At 51.1% G+C, this 17,109-nt stretch overlaps 1 protein-coding gene across 2 annotated transcripts in view; it reads left to right on the top strand.

Moving 5' to 3' along the window:
• The window catches only part of ABCC8 (ATP binding cassette subfamily C member 8), a 76,689-nt gene that overhangs the window by 45,558 nt on the left and 14,022 nt on the right, over nucleotides 1–17,109 (top strand). The window contains exons 16-23 of one of the 2 annotated variants that reach the window (XM_007458781.1): nucleotides 236–341; nucleotides 8,930–8,962; nucleotides 10,500–10,535; nucleotides 11,267–11,365; nucleotides 12,437–12,521; nucleotides 13,187–13,267; nucleotides 14,546–14,683; nucleotides 16,182–16,307. In XM_007458781.1, coding sequence (XP_007458843.1) covers nucleotides 236–341; nucleotides 8,930–8,962; nucleotides 10,500–10,535; nucleotides 11,267–11,365; nucleotides 12,437–12,521; nucleotides 13,187–13,267; nucleotides 14,546–14,683; nucleotides 16,182–16,307 — 704 coding nt within the window. Of the gene's footprint in view, nucleotides 1–235; nucleotides 342–8,926; nucleotides 8,963–10,499; nucleotides 10,536–11,266; nucleotides 11,366–12,436; nucleotides 12,522–13,186; nucleotides 13,268–14,545; nucleotides 14,684–16,181; nucleotides 16,308–17,109 lie in introns of both variants that reach the window. The other variant, XM_007458780.1, reaches the window with a different exon arrangement.

The following is a 17,109-nucleotide window of genomic DNA, read 5'->3' as shown; positions in this document are numbered from 1 at the left end:
GGGGGGGGGGGGGGGGGCGGATAAGCAATAGGAAGGAGGAAGGACCTGGGGAGCCAGAGGTAGGATGTAGGTTTCCAGAAGGAAAGGCTCAAAGGACTCCCTGGGGATTCTAGGTAGGAGGAAAGCAAATGGGGTCCCCGGGGTTGGGTATATCTGTCTGTCTTGTCTTTCCGGGTGGTGGTTGTTCACACTCCCTCCTGGCCCCAGTCCCATCTGCCGCCCTCCCTCCCTGCAGGCCAGCTGACCATGATCGTGGGGCAGGTGGGCTGCGGCAAGTCCTCGCTCCTCCTAGCCACCCTGGGGGAGATGCAGAAGGTCTCAGGGGGCGTCTTCTGGAACAGGTACTACGTGCATCCTCCGGGCTCAGTTAGTGGGGAAAGACAGTGGGCAGGCGGAAGCCCTCTTTTCAACCCTCCTTCTCAGTGGAGGATGCATCATGCATTTACCGGGTGTGTTCAGCGAGTACTCAATGAAAGCACTGAATTGTTATTCTCGTTACCATCATTAGTATTTGTTAAGCCCTCACTATGTGCCAGGTACTTTGCTATGTCCTCTGCACACACTATGTCATTTAATCCTTATGAAAACCAGCAAGGTAAGTAGCGTTAACAGATCTCGTGTTGTAGAGAAGGGCCAAACACCCAGCTAATAAGTGGCAGAGCTGGAATTCGAACGCAGTTCTGTTTGACTCCAAATTCCGCGTTCACTCAGCCGCACTGCCTCCCAGTGTCAGGGACCGTAACACAAACATTTGTTTCTGGCTTGGTCATCAGCAAAGTTGATACAGACCATTCAGTGGGTATTTCAAGGAGCCAGAGATAAACCAGAGAAATGTGGGTTTCTGGGCAAAGATTACTATCCTAATTAAAGAGCCAGAGCCCTAGGCTGAGTCAATCATGAATCTATTATTTATACCCACTTCCAAAAACACTTCCAAAAAGCACTTGAAACTAGTTGATTAAAGATACATATAAAATAAAGGCTTTTTTAAAAGCCAGAAAAGAAGAGCCAAGAAATGAAGAGGGTGGAAAAGGTGTTCAGAAACCTGGACAGAACATGGCTACTGCAGTCATCACACAACATGGCTTGGAGCCTACCGACACTCATCCCCAACACCTCCCCGTCCCCAGTATCCAAGAATCCAAGAGAAAGAGGGATCCGACTGAGGTTTCAGGAATGAAAGTCACAGCCAGTTCAGCAGAGGCAAGATGTCAGGTTTTTTCATAAGCTTGAGTGCAGACTGAGCAGAGAGAAAGACCTTGGGACCAGTGTCTGAACACCTGCATGTACCCGCATTTCCTGTTTTTCCAAAATGTCCCTGAATGGTGCACCCAACACATCTGGCAAGTTTCCCTCCTCAACGGGGCTGTGGGCTGGCAAACAAGCCCCTTGGGTTTCCCATGACCTTAGTCTCTGGAACCTTGATTCCACTGGGGATGTGGTATGTCTGGGACAGAGGGTCTCTGCATCCATTCCCTATCTTATTCGGGTGTTTCTCAACACAGCCTGACTGCAAAGGTCCAAGCATTGCGTTGCCAGGCCCTTGTACCAACTGCCCCTCAGGGCTTTGGAGGGAGGAGCCCTTGTCCATTGACTGCCTGTGTGCGTCTGTGATGGGAAGACAGGAGCCCCCAGTGAACTGTGAGCTGAAGAAAGCAACTGATCATTTATTGGGCACCTGCTATGGGCAGGCCCTTTGCTAAGTGCACTGCAAGCACGATCTCATTGAAGCTTCCCGCTGGGTGTTACCGCCCCATTTCACAGAAGTAAGGACTGAGGACAGAGAGACTGGGTGACTTACTGGTCAGCATGCAGACCAGGGTCCCAAGCCTGGGCTTTTTCCCTCAAGCCTGGCCGCTGCCTTGGGCTGGGGTCCCTTGGGTCCTAGTTCCAGGGATTATTCTCCAAATTCCATGTGGAGGGCAAACTGGATCCAGGCCCTCTCTCAGGGCAGGCCTTTCCTAGATGGGATTCCAGAGCCCAGAGACTGGGGCTGCCCCTAGATTCCCCTGTCTGTGTCCCACTCAGCCTGAATCAGACCCCCTCTGAGCGTGTTCCCTTTGCCCCACTTCCTTCATCTCCTCCCCACCCCCTTCACCCTCAGGTGCAGTCACACCAGTGTCAGCACCTCTCTGGCCTCTGCAGAGGCAGCTCAGCCTCAGCCCCCACCTCCTCTCCAATGTGTGCCAACCCTCAGGGTCTGACTGCTGCCTCTTCTCTCTTAGGAAACCTCTGCCCCAGCCCCAGGGGGTACAGGGGTCTCTCCAGGGTCCTGGAGCACCTCTTGTGTGCCAGATACTGTGTGAGGCACTTTATTTACTTCATTGTCTTGGTCAGTCTTCACCAAACTCTGTGAAGTAGGCATTATCATTATCCCCATTTAACAGATGAGGAAACTGAGGTGAAGCAAGTTGCCCAAGGCCACCCAGCCCTTAAATGGCAGAAGTGGGATGTGCCCCTAAGTGCTCAAGTGCATGGGCTTTCCACTGTGTGCTGAGAGAGAAGGGGCTTGAGAGAAGCATGAAGAAATAGCTAGCCTGACCACTCTGAAGGCCAGCAGCCTCAATGGCTGTGATACCCCGCCACCGCACCTCAGCAGAACCATCGCAGCACAGCTCACAGCTCTGTCTGCGTTGACGCTCTCCTCGACCGGCAGCTGGAGCCCCACATCCTGGCTCTGTTCCAGGCTCAGTGAGGGGGTGGTGGTGAAAGGATCTTTTTGCTCCAGGATCCACTTTGCCCTCCTCCACAGCACAGCTTTCCTCCCAAGCATAGCGAGCACATCAGGGTAGCCTGCAGCCAACCCCGGGACGTTGTGAGAGTTTGTTCATGACTCAACTCGTGTTCTGGCTTCTCGACATTGATGTATTCGTTCACCCCATACTTACTGAGCACCTGCTGTGTGCCAGACCCCGAGCACAGCGATAGGAATGCAAAGATGGTGAGGACGTGGCCGCTGCTTCCAAGGGAGGAGAACGCAGATCAGCGCCACCGTCGAGCACAGAGGGACAGCGACCTCCGTGGTCAAGGAAGGAGGGCTCACGTGGACATGGTATCTGAGCCTTGAAGGACGAGCGTGGTTTCATCAGATGGAAGAGGCCGGGGTGGGAGAGGAAGATGTTCCAGGCAAGGGTATCAGTGTGGGCAAAGGCGTGATCATGTAAGAGGGTGTGGTTCTGGTGCCGGAGCAGTGGGTGTTAGGGACGCTGGTGAAGGACAGGACTAAAGAAGTGGGCTGGGAGCTTCCCTGGTGGCGCAGTGGTTGAGAGTCCGCCTGCCGATTCAGGGGACGCGGGTTCGTGCCCCGGTCCGGGAGGATCCCGCGTGCCGCGGAGCGGCTGGGCCCGTGTGGCTGGGCCGCTGGGCCTGCGCATCCGGAGCCTGTGCTCCACAGTAGGGGAGGCCACAACAGTGAGAGGCCCGCGTACCGCAAAAAAAAAAAAAAGAAGAAGAAGAAGAAGTGGGCTGGGCTGAGGTCAGACACCCTGTATACCTGGCCTGGGAAACAAGATTTAGCCTGAAGGCTGTAGGAGAAACGTGCTGGTGATACAGGATGAGGGATCGGGGACAGAGAGACTGCAGGAAGGGAGATCAGTCAGGAGTTCATTACAGCAGATGGGAGAAGGCTGGTCATACCTGGCTCAGCTGGCTTCATCTGCTGTTTGTCTCTCAAAATCCTGGACACGTACACAGCTCTGCCTGGCCCACCTACCCTGGCAATGAGTTATGTGTGGGGACTGTGTGTTGAGGGCCCCCCTCCGTTACTTGCAGGAGCTCCATGCCTCAGACCCTGGGCTGCAGGGCTGCAGGGCAACGATGCGCTTGCAAAGTGAGCCAAGAGCAAAATAGCATTTGACCCAGCAGCCCCTCCCGTGGGCCTGCCTGTCTGCAGCCAGAGGCAGGGGCGATGCCAAGCCGCTCCGGTGTTTTTCAACCATACCAGGGCCAAGACCTGGTGACCAGGCAGCCAGAAAGAGTTCCAGGAGGTACAAGGTAGGGATTTGGGGGATTAGGAGGGTCACAGCAGAGAATGCTCTGGGGAGATTGCTTCGTGTGTACAACCATTCATTTATTCCTTCCTTGAAAAAAATGAGCAGTATTGCTGAGCGCATAGGAGCAAAAGTTCTGGAGGCAGGCTGTCTGGGTTCAAATCTGGACTCTGTGCTTTGGGAAATTCTGTGACCCTTCTGTACCAGTTTTCCCTTATTACCCGTGGAGTTAATGTGAGGCTTAACCTGGCATGTAGCAAATGCCCTATAAATATTATTATAAATATTATTCTTTGACGATGTACTTCTATTCCAGGAACAAAATTCCCCTATTGCTCTTTAATTATACTCCAGCCTGTCTCCAGGAGAGACTGTAGTGAGCTCCCTGGGGATAAAGATCATATCTTGTTTGTCTCTCTGTATCCACAGCGCCTTTGCTAAATGAATGCATTTGCTAAATGAATGAACCAGGAACAACTTATGACCTTTAGGAGACTGCAATTAATGCGTCTTTACCTCTCTCTCCTTCCCACATGCGTTTGCCCAAGCTGTTTCCCTCACCCAGACCTCTACCACCCAACTTCTCCACCAGCATTTGGAATGTGCAAATCCTATTCATGCATGCCTCACACCGCATGCTGGGGCATGTCTCCCCCATGACACTGAGCTTCTTGGAGACGGGGCTGGAGGGCTATTCCATGCCATGCCCCAGATGCCCCCCACAGGATGTGTATTTTGTGAACCACTCTGTGTAAGCTACAAAGGAGAAGACCTGGCCCCTGCCCTCAGGGGGCTCACCAGTCCTGGGTGGACAGAGGCCTAGGATGGGCATGGGGGCTTAAGGGGTGAGGTCCTACATTCTAGGCTGGAGGGTTACTGCAGCAGCCTTGAGAGGATCCTGCACATCAGTTGTTGCCCGGCTCCAGGTCTCTGGGAGAACCCAGGTCTCGTGCGGCTCCCAAATATTCACTTTACTGATAGTCACCTGCGCCTGCCTGGCTCTCTGCTTCGATGCACTGTTAACCTGGGAATTTGCAAACTCTCTCCTTAATCTTTAAGAGGAAAACATTCTGCTAAACACTCAAAATTAGCAGATATATTCAAGTGAAATTCTTTCCCTGGAAATAAAGAATAGGACCATTAATGTCCACAGTAGATTGATTTTAAACATCCCTGGTGAGACAGCAGGAAGCAGGGATCCGAGGAAAATGTTGAGGTACCTCCCCACGAGGAACTGCAAACTGGCCTCTCTGGAGCTCCCTGCTGCCCCTGCCACCCACGGAGGGGTGCGCCCTGGGCCCTACTTGTTCTGAGCCTGCCTCAGGACATTGTTGCCTTGTGGTAGTGGGTGTTAAGGCTGCCTCCTGGAGGCAGGTGTGGTAAGATGGTGAGCAGACAGCAGGGGCACCATGTGGACATGACGAGCCCGACTTGGGAACTAGATAGTCTCTGGTTGTGGTCCTGACTCTGCCACTCGATAGCTGTGTGACCCTGGGCAGGTTACTTCACCTCTCTGCGTCTTAGTTTCCTCATCTGAACAATAAGAAAAACCCTTTCCTCCCCCAGAGATTTGGCATTAGGACCCAACGACATCAATCGGAAAGGGCACTGTGTGTGAAAGGTAACATTTCAGGGCAGCAACAAGCCCCTCTGGGGCAGGATGAATGGACCATGGAGACCCATAAGTCCTAACTTCCCCTTCCAACCTCAATTTCCACCGCTTTCCTTTTTATTTATTGTTGGGGTCTTAAATGAATGTTGGGGCCATTGGACTCCTCTCTGCCTGTGCCTTTGAAACCAAGCACTGAGCTGAAAGGATGATCTCCCGCCCACCCCATCCTCATTCTCGAACCCCACCCAGGTCCTTCCCTCCAACCAGCTATGAGCTATGTTGGTAATACATTCTCCCAGAGTCATGGTGAGGTTCCTACCACTACCCCAATTTTATAGATAAGGAAACAGGCTCCCCTAAGGAAAGGGACTTGCCTAAGATTTCACAACCAGTGAGTAGAGAAGCCCATCGGATACAAACTTTAGAGCCCATGTACTTTCCACTTCTCACACTGCCTGCACTCATGCAGGCTCCTCCTCCAGCCTAGAATTCCCTCCCTCTACCTCCGCTGTCTCCATCCTTCCCGCTTCGTGGTTCCGTTCACCTGTAACTTCTATGAGCCCTTCCTCACTTTCTCAGATTTCTTCCTCCTCCAAACTACTTGTAAAAAGTACATTTTTCTCTGACTCTAAAAGAATGTACATTAAATGAGAAGATACGCAAGTATAAAGAAGATTAAAAACCACCTAATATCCCACCACCCAGAAGTTTCCAGTCTTTTCTCTGCATATTTGCATATATGTTTGTGTGTACTTTTCCCCCAAATTTCTATAGGACTTTCTTGCTCCTACTTTTCTTTTGGCCCTTATAACTTTCTGACTTCTGTGCCTGTCTGACTCGCTCTGCCAGACCGTGAGCCCTTTGAGGGCAGGCTCTGTGCAGTGATTCGGGTTGCCATGCACACAGGCACCCAGCTCACAGCTGACTGCAGGGAAGGAGGTGGGTCAGAGAAAAGGAGAGATCATCTTCTTAGCTCACTGCTTGGTCCCAAAAGTGCAGGCAGAAGAGGAACACTCATTTAAGAGCCCAGCAATCAATGAGAGGAAGTGTGCGCCACACATACCATTTTTTACTTTTCAGATTAAGACATACACACACAATTAGGAGGCTCATTCTAGGAAGGCTGGAACTACACTGGAAAGAGAAGATGAACCTGGATTCACATCCCAGCTTCCCCTCTTCCTAGCTCTGTACCATTGGGCACATCAGGCAAACTCTAAGCCTCAGTGTTTCCATCTGTAAGATGGGGATACTAACATCTTTTTATAGAGTTGTTGTGAGGATGAAGTGATGAATACAAACAACTTCACACAGTGCCTGGCATGAGGATGGCCCGCATTGAGTGCTAGACCCGCTCCCTTCCTTCCTCCCAAACGATTAAAGATGTCTGTTACCAACCTCCATTTATTACAGACCTGTCATGTGCTAAGCACTGTGGGAGCTGAAAAAGATGCTCTTCCTGCCTTAAATCCCCCTGGGGATAAAAGACTTACACGTCATGTGCTAAGCACTGTGGGAGCTGAAAAAGATGCTCTTCCTGCCTTAAATCCCCCTGGGGATTTAAGGAGCTGATTAGAGAAGAAGGTAGTCCATTATAAGGGCTAAATGAACAGCCCAGATAATGATGCAAACTGAGTTAGAGCTGAGGGAGTTCAGTGTGTGCTGGGGTCCTCAGGGAGGCCACAGATGTGCTTCCCTCCAGAAAAGTAACAGCCTTTGCAACTCTGGAAGCAGGCAAGGCAGAAGACTGCAGCGATGAGCTTATCTGGGCTGTGGCCACAGAGTTGGAATTTGTAAGCTTGGGTTTTTTAATCTGTCTCACATTACCAGTTTGTCCATAAACTACAGCGATCTGATGGTTAGGGAACATGAGGTTAGGTTGAGTTGAGGGAGTGAAATGAAACCATAAAGATCGGCGAATAGGCTCATAGGGTACTGGTGATTATATATCCATCAGGGTCCATTCTGTTCTGCTCCTCAGCAGAGGACAAAAGAGAATTTCATCAGGCTTCTTTCCATCCCTGTTTTTGTCCATCCTGTTTTCCTGGCAAGAAATTTATCAGAGGTATGGCCTGGGTCATCACAGTGAAGCAATGTAGCATAGTCATTAAGAGCATGAAGCTTTGGAGTTAGACAAATCTATTTTCTTTGCTATTTGCTGGCTGTGTGACTTTGGGCAAGTTACTTAGCCTCTCTAAGTCTCACTTTCCTTGTCTATAAAGTGCGGACCTCCTTCATATGGTTTTTTTGAGCTTTAAAATAGATAATACTATTCCAGTGCTTATAACAGTGCTTATAAAAGTTCAATAAATGTTAGCTGGTTTTACTATTATTAAAGTAAGATCTGCATGAAGACAGAACAGATTGATTTTCCCCAAATGTGCATGTCAGAAGTACAGATTTCATTGGCAGAAGGTTGCTTCTGGAAGGTTGAAAGGTGGCCTGGGGCAGGAGAAAGAGCACTGACAAAGTTGGCACCAAAATTCAGGTCACCTCACTCAGTGTTTTTTGTTTTGTTTTGTTTTGTTTTGTTTTTTGCGGTACGCGGGCCCCTCACTGCTGTGGCCTCTCCCGTCGTGGAGCACAGGCTCCGGACGCGCAGGCTCAGCAGCCATGGCTCACGGGCCCAGCCGCTCCACGGCATGTGGGATCTTCCCGGACCGGGGCACAAACCCGTGTCCCCCGCATTGGCAGGAAGACTCTCAACCACTGTGCCACCAGGGAAGCCCCTCACTCAGTGATTTTCAAAATTTTTTTTACTGTAATCCACAGTATGAAACAGATTTTACATCACAGTCCACTACATTTATGCATTGATAGGTAAGAGAAAAAAAATTCACACAAAAAATACACATCTTGACCACATGCAATGCACATTGGTATTTTCTTCTTTTTTTTTTTCTTTTCTTTTTAAGTGCAGTTGCAATTTACTTGTTTCAGACCCAATTTTCGGGTCCCAATCCACAGTTGGAAAATGCTGTATGAAATGATTATGACCTTGGGAAAGTCATTTTCCCTCCCTGAGCTTTAGTTTTCCCAACTATAAGCCAGTCTTGATGCCAAACCAGCTTCACTGCTGCTTGGAGTTGTGTCAGGAGTACTAATGAAGCCCTTGCTGTTTGGAGGGGGCCCATCCAGTTGCTGCGGGAGGGACAGAGATTGAGAAGAACAGTTTCTGCCCCCAAGGAAGCCACTTGGGGGTACTGGGGATGGGTCGGAGGGGTGGGGATTGTGGGGTTGCTTCTCCCCAAAGACACAGTGTGATGGAGAGGAAGGTAATGGAGTGAGAAGTAACTGGTATTGTTTTTTCCCATTTGTGCCCCAGCAGCCTTCCTGACAGCGAGACGGGAGAGGACCCCAGGTACAGCCTTGGAGCTCGGTTGGAAGTGGGTTCCAATAAAGGGAAGGGGCTTGGAGAATTCCCTGGCGGTCAAGCAGTTAGGACTTCGTGCTCCCAGTGCAGGGGTCATGGGTTAGATCCCTGGTCAGGGAACTAAGATCCCACATGCTGCACAGAGCGGCCAAAGATAAAAAAAATAAAAAATAAATTAAAAAAAAAAAGAAAGAAAGAAAAGTTGAGAAACAAAGCTATAAAAAGCAGAGGTGGGTATCCCCTAGGCAGACGGAAAATTCAGTCGTGTTGCTTTATGTTCAATGTGCTTTATGTTCTGGTCGTCTAAGACATCCAAGTGAAATAGATTGATGTGGCTCTAAGACCTTCAAAACCCTGCCTAACCACACCTCTTTCAAGACAATCGAGACACACTGGAGGTGGTGGGAGGTCAGGAGTGGGAGGTTGACTTGACCTTGGAAATCCGTTTAAGCTTCTGGCCTTCACTCTCCAACACCACAGAGGTTTCACTTCCCCATACTTTCTCTGCCCTTTCTCCCACCTTGTCGACAAGTGCCAGGGCATGATGACAGCCCAGGCTCTCTAGCCATAGTGACTATAGTTCTTGAGCCAAAAATCAGACCTCATGGTATGTGACAAGTATGAACACATGGATGAACACAACGGGACGGAGTATTTGACACTGGAGCAGTTGGGGTCTGTCCAGGCTACGTGGGCACCACAGCTGACCATGTGCCTCTCAGCAGATCCCCCAGGCTCCATGGTTGTCTTCTGACAGGGACCTGGAGCTGCAAATCACACCTGGAGCCCTTCTCAGCTCTCTAGGTGCCACACTGAGTTCCATTGGCTGTAGGTTGCCATCCCCAGACTGCAGACACCCATGGTGGCCTGCCCGGCCTCGCCTGGCTGCGGTCAAAGCGCACTTCCTGCCCCAAATATTTGTGCAGCCATGTCAGCCCGAGACCTCGGCCAGTGCATCTGCGCTCTGATGCAGAGGCTGGGTCCGCAGGAGCCACATGTTGGGCCTCATGCTCCTCTGACGTGGGAAGCACCCCCCCACCGCCATGAGCCTACACCAGTGGTGCCTTCCCCCCCACTGTCCCTCGTAACTTAACCAGGTCCCCTGAGGCCTTCCTCACACACGCCGTGTGTATTCAGGCAGTGGAGGCTTCCCCTGGATGGCGTGTGGCTTTTGTGGCTGCAGCCTTGGTCTCAGGGATTATAAAGGCACTCACGGTGGGTTTGAGGGAGCTCAAAATGTCTATGGAGGGCTTCCCTGGTGGCGCAGTGGTTGAGAGTCCGCCTGCCGATGCAGCGGACACGGGTTCGTGCCCCGGTCCGGGAAGATCCCACATGCTGCGGGGCAGCTGGGCCCGTGAGCCACGGCCGCTGAGCCTGCGTGTCTGGAGCCTGTGCTCCACGACGGGAGAGGCCACAACAGTGAGAGGCCCGCGTACCGCAAAAAAAAAAAAAAAAAAAAATGTCTATGGAGAACTCAGTCTACTCAGGTGAACCCTGAAGGTACGTCTTTCCTCCCCTGCTGCAGCCCAGAGCGGGAGACGGCAACCGACTCGGATATCAGGTACTGTGTCCCGAGAGCACCGCCCTCCAGGGCAGACTTCCTCAGAGGAGGTCTCAGGCCAAGGGAGCCACAGAGCTGTGGAAGGCAGCCCCCCCAGGTCCAGCCCAGCTGCAGAGGAGGCCAGGGAGGGCGCTATGCTTCATGCGGTGGTTTGGAGGCCACCGCTGCTTCCGTGCATCAAGTTGCTCCCTTCACACCAGATCATTTTTGTCTGGTGGTCATCTTTTCCTTTTCTTTCTTTCCTTTTTTTTGTCTTCAGAAACCACATCACACTAAATGTGGTTTCCTTGACTCTTCATTTTTAAAAAGTTCCATTTGGAGTGTTACCTGCTAACATCAAAGTCGAGTGGATTGAGGGCTACTCAAGGAAGGAGGAAATCACGGTTCAAGTATTTACTTAGTTTGGTCACACTTTGGGGTCTTCCCAGGCTCTGGGTAGAGACTTAGGAAGGGGAACAGACTGAAGGGGTGGGATAGGGAGGGGTGGAGAGCAGGGAGGGGTTGAGGTCCCTTATCCCCCAGCCAGCTAAGACCCAGCACCCAAGCCTGCCTTGGGCCCTTGGGGAACGAGAGGCCACCAGGAGCCACACAAAGCAGATTTCTGCCAACTGCACCTCCTAATCTTAGTGCTTCCCCCACCCCCTTGCCCCAGTTTAAGCCATCAGCTTGACAACCACCTCTGACAATGACCCCCTGAGAATACCCCCCTACTCCTGCCCTGCTTTTTCCAGGAAGAGAGGCCCTGTGGCCTATGCTTCTCAGAAACCATGGCTGCTAAATGCCACCGTGGAGGAAAACATCACCTTTGAGAGTCCCTTCAACAAACAACGGTAAAAACCTCGAGGAGGTGGGTTGGGGGGCAAGCTGGGGAGGGGAGCAATTGGTCATGCATTAGCCACTGCCCCAGCCCCCAAGCCCAGCCGGCTGCCTGCTTCTCCATCCATCTTCCTCACCCAGCCATCCTGCTCTCCAGCCCCCTTATCTGGATTCCAGCCTGTTCCATATGGTCCATCTGGAAATGATCCAAATGTGCTGGGCATCAGGGCAGTCCAGATCCCACGGTTGAGAGGGCAGGAGGGGAGGGAGGTGCAGGAGCCCTGGTGCCTTCTCTTGAGGTTGGTGAAAAGGCTCGCCCAGCCCTCCGTGAGTCTCCATTCTCGTGATTCCCTACCCCCAGCTCCGCAGCTTGTACACAAATCCCTCCAGTGCTAATGACTGCTAACATCCATGGAGCTCTTTCCAGGTGCTCTTGCTATGCATGATTTCCTGTAATGCTCACATCTATCCCAGTAGGCAGGTACTATTATTATCCCCATTTTATAGATGAGGAAACCAAGACTCAGGAAGGTTAGGTAACTTTCCCGAGGTCACCCAGCCAGTAAGTGACAGAAATGGGTTTCAAATCCAAGTCTTCCTGACACCCAAGTACATGTCACCAAGACACTGTGATGCCTCCGTGCACTCTGGCTGGCACCTGCCCAGGCTGAGAGCTGACCAGGGAAGTGTGAGGGGAGCAGGCTAGGCGAATATTTGACCAGCCATCATCATTTATTGCCTAAGCAAACCAGCAGTGATTTTTTCCCTGGCAGTGCTCCAGGCATGGGCTCTGGCTGCAGCTTTTCCCTCTGCACAGGGGCCACAGGCCCTCTCTTGTCACTTATGTGGCTATTTGCTCCCATCCAATTTCATCTTTCAAATATTTAACTTTCTTCGTGATGGTGTCAGGTGCTGCCCTCAGCTCTTTTCAAGCTCACGAGGTGTTTGCTTACACCCATCAGGAGGCCCATTAAAGCCATTGCTCCTCCTGGGCACATCTGCCTGGAAGGTAATGACCCTCTGCAAATGCCCAGGCCCACCTCTGGCCAGGCTGATCAGCTGTGTCCCCACCCACCCCACTGCAGGTACAAGATGGTCATCGAAGCCTGCTCCCTGCAGCCAGACATCGACATCCTGCCGCATGGAGACCAGACCCAGATTGGGGAACGGGTTAGTAGCAGCTTCCAGGGGGTGGTTCTCAAAGTTGGGGCCCTCAGCCTCCCCTGCTCCCCACCCAACACCATCACCGTGCCCTGACATCCTTCTCAGGGAGAACAGGTAATGAGAAATGAGAGAGGGGGAAGGCTGAAGAGTTGCCTGCAGTGGGATCAAATGATCCCCTTGAGCCCTGTGTTGGTGGCTGTCCTCGAAAAGTTTTCGGTCTTGCTTGGTGCAGAGGTCAGCTTAGCACTTTCCCAGGCTGGAGATGACTTGACATCTCCCATTCATGCCCCAAGTATGTACTGGGAGCCCGCACAACACTGCGCTAGACTCAGGGTGGTTCTTCCTGTTCCCTCTCCGGGCGGGGTCCCTCCTCCATAAGCTTAAACAAATAGGATTCTTCTGTGGCTGTCCTCCTTATGTGTGATTTAAATCCGCCCTTCCTCCATCCTGGTTTTCATGGGTCAGATGGTCCCTAGCACCTTGGGAATCATTCTCCCCACTTCTGAATGAATTCAGTAAACATGTACAAGTTCCCCTTCTCTGCCAGGTGAGGAGGGGGCAAAGAGGTGCATAGAGCCAGACCTCCCTCCCAAAGAGCTCACAAGTAGGGGCCAGGACAGTCTCTTCTGAAGGGCTGTGAGGGCATGACCTTTCCTCCCCTTTGGCGGCAGGGCATCAACCTGTCCGGTGGTCAGCGCCAGCGAATCAGTGTGGCCCGAGCCCTCTACCAGCACACTAACGTCGTCTTCTTGGTGAGTGCACCAGCTGGTACCTCCTTGGGGTCCTTGTGTCTGGCTGCCACCTTGGCTCATTGCCTACACAGATAGACAGACCCACACACACCATCACCTAACAACCTCCCCCTCCAGGAGCAATCCTCTCCTGCCAGAGATATTACCTACCCATCTTACTGATGGAGAAACTGAGGCAAGGTTAGTCCAACTGACCCATGTGGATTTCACACTGGGCTCTGCAGTAGGGAGGGGAGGCGAGTAGTAATTATAGGCCTCCTCCCTGTAGGACAGCCGCAACCTATTAACACTTATTTAGCCCGACTATAAAAACGGCAAATACATGGAAGGTGAGTTACCACTTCACATCTCATGCCCAGAGCAGACATTGCTAATTGATCACAGCTTTCTTTCCCATGGAAACTTAACTTGGCCTCAGAATCCTTCTCAACACAGCACTCCAGTTAACCACTAGTAATCAAACATGAGATAAAACTTATCTATACCTGCCCTACTTCATGCCAAGCTCTGAGTGAGGTGCCTTAGTTGATACTGAAGAATTCTAAGACCCAGCCCTTGGCCTCAAAGGTTGAGAGTCTGATTAGGGAGACAGAGCTTACCCACACTCAGGAGCCACAGCCCACTTGAAAACCAAACTGTGTGACACAGACTATGTCCAGGGAGACAACTGTGAGGGCTAGGGTAATCAGGGAGGGCTTCCTAGAGGAGGGTCTTGAAGAGTGAGTCAGTTAAACAGAAGGAAAGAGGAAGCCCATTTGGACAGACGGTTAGAAGAAGGAATCTCAGGTCTCTGACCCCAGCTTTATTCTCCACCCTCCACTATTCACCAGACAGACAAGAGGCAGATCAGCACTCCAGGCAGAGGGAACAGCTTGGGCAAAGGCCTGGAATGGCAAGTTCCCTGGAAACCTGGAGCGTAGGGAGCTTGCACAAGACAGATGAAAAGTGAGACTGGAAAGGAAGACTGAGCAGGTGGTAAATAAAGGGCCTGGATTAGTGTGCTAAGGAATTCAGACTTAATATTAACTATAGGGAGTCAGTGGAGGTTCAGGAGTCAGGAAATGCTTGTGATTAGATCTGTTTGAGAGGCATAACTGATAGCCCCATTTCAAGATGAGGCAACTGAGGCCCAGAAAGGTTGGTTGCACTGTCCAGGACCATGCAGTGGGCTGGGTTAGTGTCAGTCCCTCAAACAGAGCTGGTGTAACTCTGGTGGTTTTTACTCTCACTGTTATCCCCTCTTCCCACATGTGTCCCTACCTTCTCCCTTCTGCCTAGGATGACCCCTTCTCAGCTCTGGATGTCCATCTGAGTGACCACCTGATGCAGGCTGGGATCCTTGAGCTGCTCCGAGATGATAAGCGGACAGTGGTCCTAGTGACGCACAAGCTACAGTACCTGCCGCATGCAGACTGGGTGAGGGGCCACAAGGGGGTCAAGCTGTGGAGGGCTGAGGTGGGAGAGGCAGTCGGACATCTTCAAAGGAGTCAATCAGATGTCTCAGTAGCAACTGCTGAGGGCCACAAATCAGAAGAGATCAGCAATGGATGGCTTCACACAGGCTGGGCCAATCAGGGAGACCCTGCGTAGCCCAAGGGTTTGGTATCACCTAGAGCTGCAGACATCCATATCCTGACACGGGCCCCATGTGGGTACACACAAGGCTGGCACAAAGAAGTCTCAAAAAGGAGCAGACACTCAGTTCTTACCTCTGTTTCCTGCCCAGTTTGATGACTCACCCGCCTAGCCTTGGGGAGTGCCCATTTGGAGGGGAGAGCCATCTTTCTGCCCACTAGTGCATCAGATTCAAGTTAGGATCAAATGGAAAATATGGAAACAAACAACGGCAGTAGTAATAGAAACTTCAATATTACCAGTAGAGTGCAATTTTGTGAAATCCCACGTCAGTTAAATTCCCATATTCCTCAATGTGAAGACAATAGTTACTTTTCAAATAACTGGAAAGCATTTAATTTTTAAGATGGGACTCATGTGACTTGTGAAATCTGGCTCTTGCCTGAATCCTACATAAATTTGTCCAGGGAAATTGAGGTCCTTCCTAAGCTTCAGGTCTGTGGTAATCGGCCCTGCTAATTCCCCCCAGATAAGTCTTCCTTCTACATGTGGTAAGATCTTCCCTCTACTATGAAAAAAAAAAAAAAAAATCCAGATTTTTCAAAAAAGATATTAAAGCAGAAAAAAGAAAAAAATTTAGATTTCTTAAAAAAGCTATTAAAGCAGGTACAGATTTGTGTCTGAGTTTTTGTGGTGATTCTGGTGAGACAGTTCAGGACAATCTTTAGTCCAAAGAAGGCAGACACGGAGGTGCCTGGTTCCTTAAGGGGTCAGTGAACAGGACTCCTGGGCATCCGTCCCTGAACCCCAGCATGGGGTGGGTGGGGGTGAGAGGAGCAGGATGGGTTTCTGAATTACTGATGGGTCTACATGAGTATAAAACATTAAATGTTTCAAATAAAATAAGTTTTATTGATTTCAAAGAGGCCACACACACTTAGACCAACAGGTGCTTTGCCAAACACTGGTGGAACATATCAGACCTGCCATGAGGAGGAGCTAAGGGTCACGTGCTACTAGCCCTTTCAGTATATGGAAACAACTCTCACTGCTGGAGTCCTTGGGGGTAACCAGACAGCTTGACCAGGATGCACTAATTTGCTCTGCAAACCCTCCTATCAACCACGGGGCAACCATTGAGAATACCCCCCCAGAGGTACCAGACTGTAAATCCTGGAGTGTGTTGCTGAGGGCAGTGGGCAAGCTGGAGGCCGTTTGTGGTGAGGAAAAGATATGTGCTCTGTGTACATCCATCTTAGACCTCTCAGTCAGGCAGGGGTGTGACCTCCACTCTTCCTCCCCAGCCAGCCCCCCACCAGGTTTGTTTCTGTCTTTCCAGATCATCGCTATGAAGGATGGCACCATCCAGAGGGAGGGCACGCTCAAGGACTTCCAGAGGTCTGAGTGCCAGCTCTTTGAGCACTGGAAGACCCTCATGAACCGGCAGGACCAAGAGCTGGAGAAGGTGGGTGTATTCTGGGGGCCAGTCAGCCACCCCCTGAGGGGAAGGTTTTGCTAGAACCTGAACTCATAAAGGTCTTCCTGCCCTCATTGGCCCCAGGAAGCCCCCCCTCCCCCCGCACACACACAAAGGACAGATGTGGGAGCTGGGCATGAACTTGCTCCTACTAGAGAGCCAGTACCTGTGCCAGCTACCCAAGGCAGAGTCGGGAGGATGACGTCCACTTATCCTGAGATAGTCAGGTACCATTTAGTTACAATGCTTCAGATGACCAATGCAAACTGGCTAAGCAAAGAAAAAAAGGGTGGGTAGTTAAGGTTTTATTGGCTCAAGAAACTGGAAAGTCAATGCCATAGCTTCAGGTGGAGCTAGATCCAGGTAGTCAAGAAATATCATCAGGAATCTATTTCTCGCCATCCCTTGGCTCTACTCACCTCACATTGGCTTCATTCTCATATAACAATGAGGGCCATTGGCAATCTCAGGTTTCCATTCTCCCAGGTCAACAACTCTGCCAGAAGGAAAGTGCCTCTTTCATGATAGTTTAGCAAAAGTCCCAGGGCTGACTCTTATTGGTCCAATTTGGTCATGTGCCCACCCCAAACAAATCACTGTGGTCAGGGATGTGGAATGTGAAGATTGACCAGTCCTGGGTCACGTGCACACCCCAGGAGCAAGGGAGAATGATCAGCCCCCTGAATCACAGAGACTAAGAATAGGGGAGAGGTGGTCTCCCACAGGGATATAGGGGTGCTAGTAGCTGATGAAGGGGAAGGAATAAATTCTGGCAGGCAAACATGTGTCC

This window comes from Lipotes vexillifer, unplaced genomic scaffold, assembly GCF_000442215.2.
Source record: "Lipotes vexillifer unplaced genomic scaffold, Lipotes_vexillifer_v1.1 scaffold892, whole genome shotgun sequence".
Classification (NCBI taxonomy): Eukaryota; Metazoa; Chordata; class Mammalia; order Artiodactyla; family Lipotidae; genus Lipotes; species Lipotes vexillifer.
This window is presented reverse-complemented; position numbering and strand designations above follow the sequence as displayed.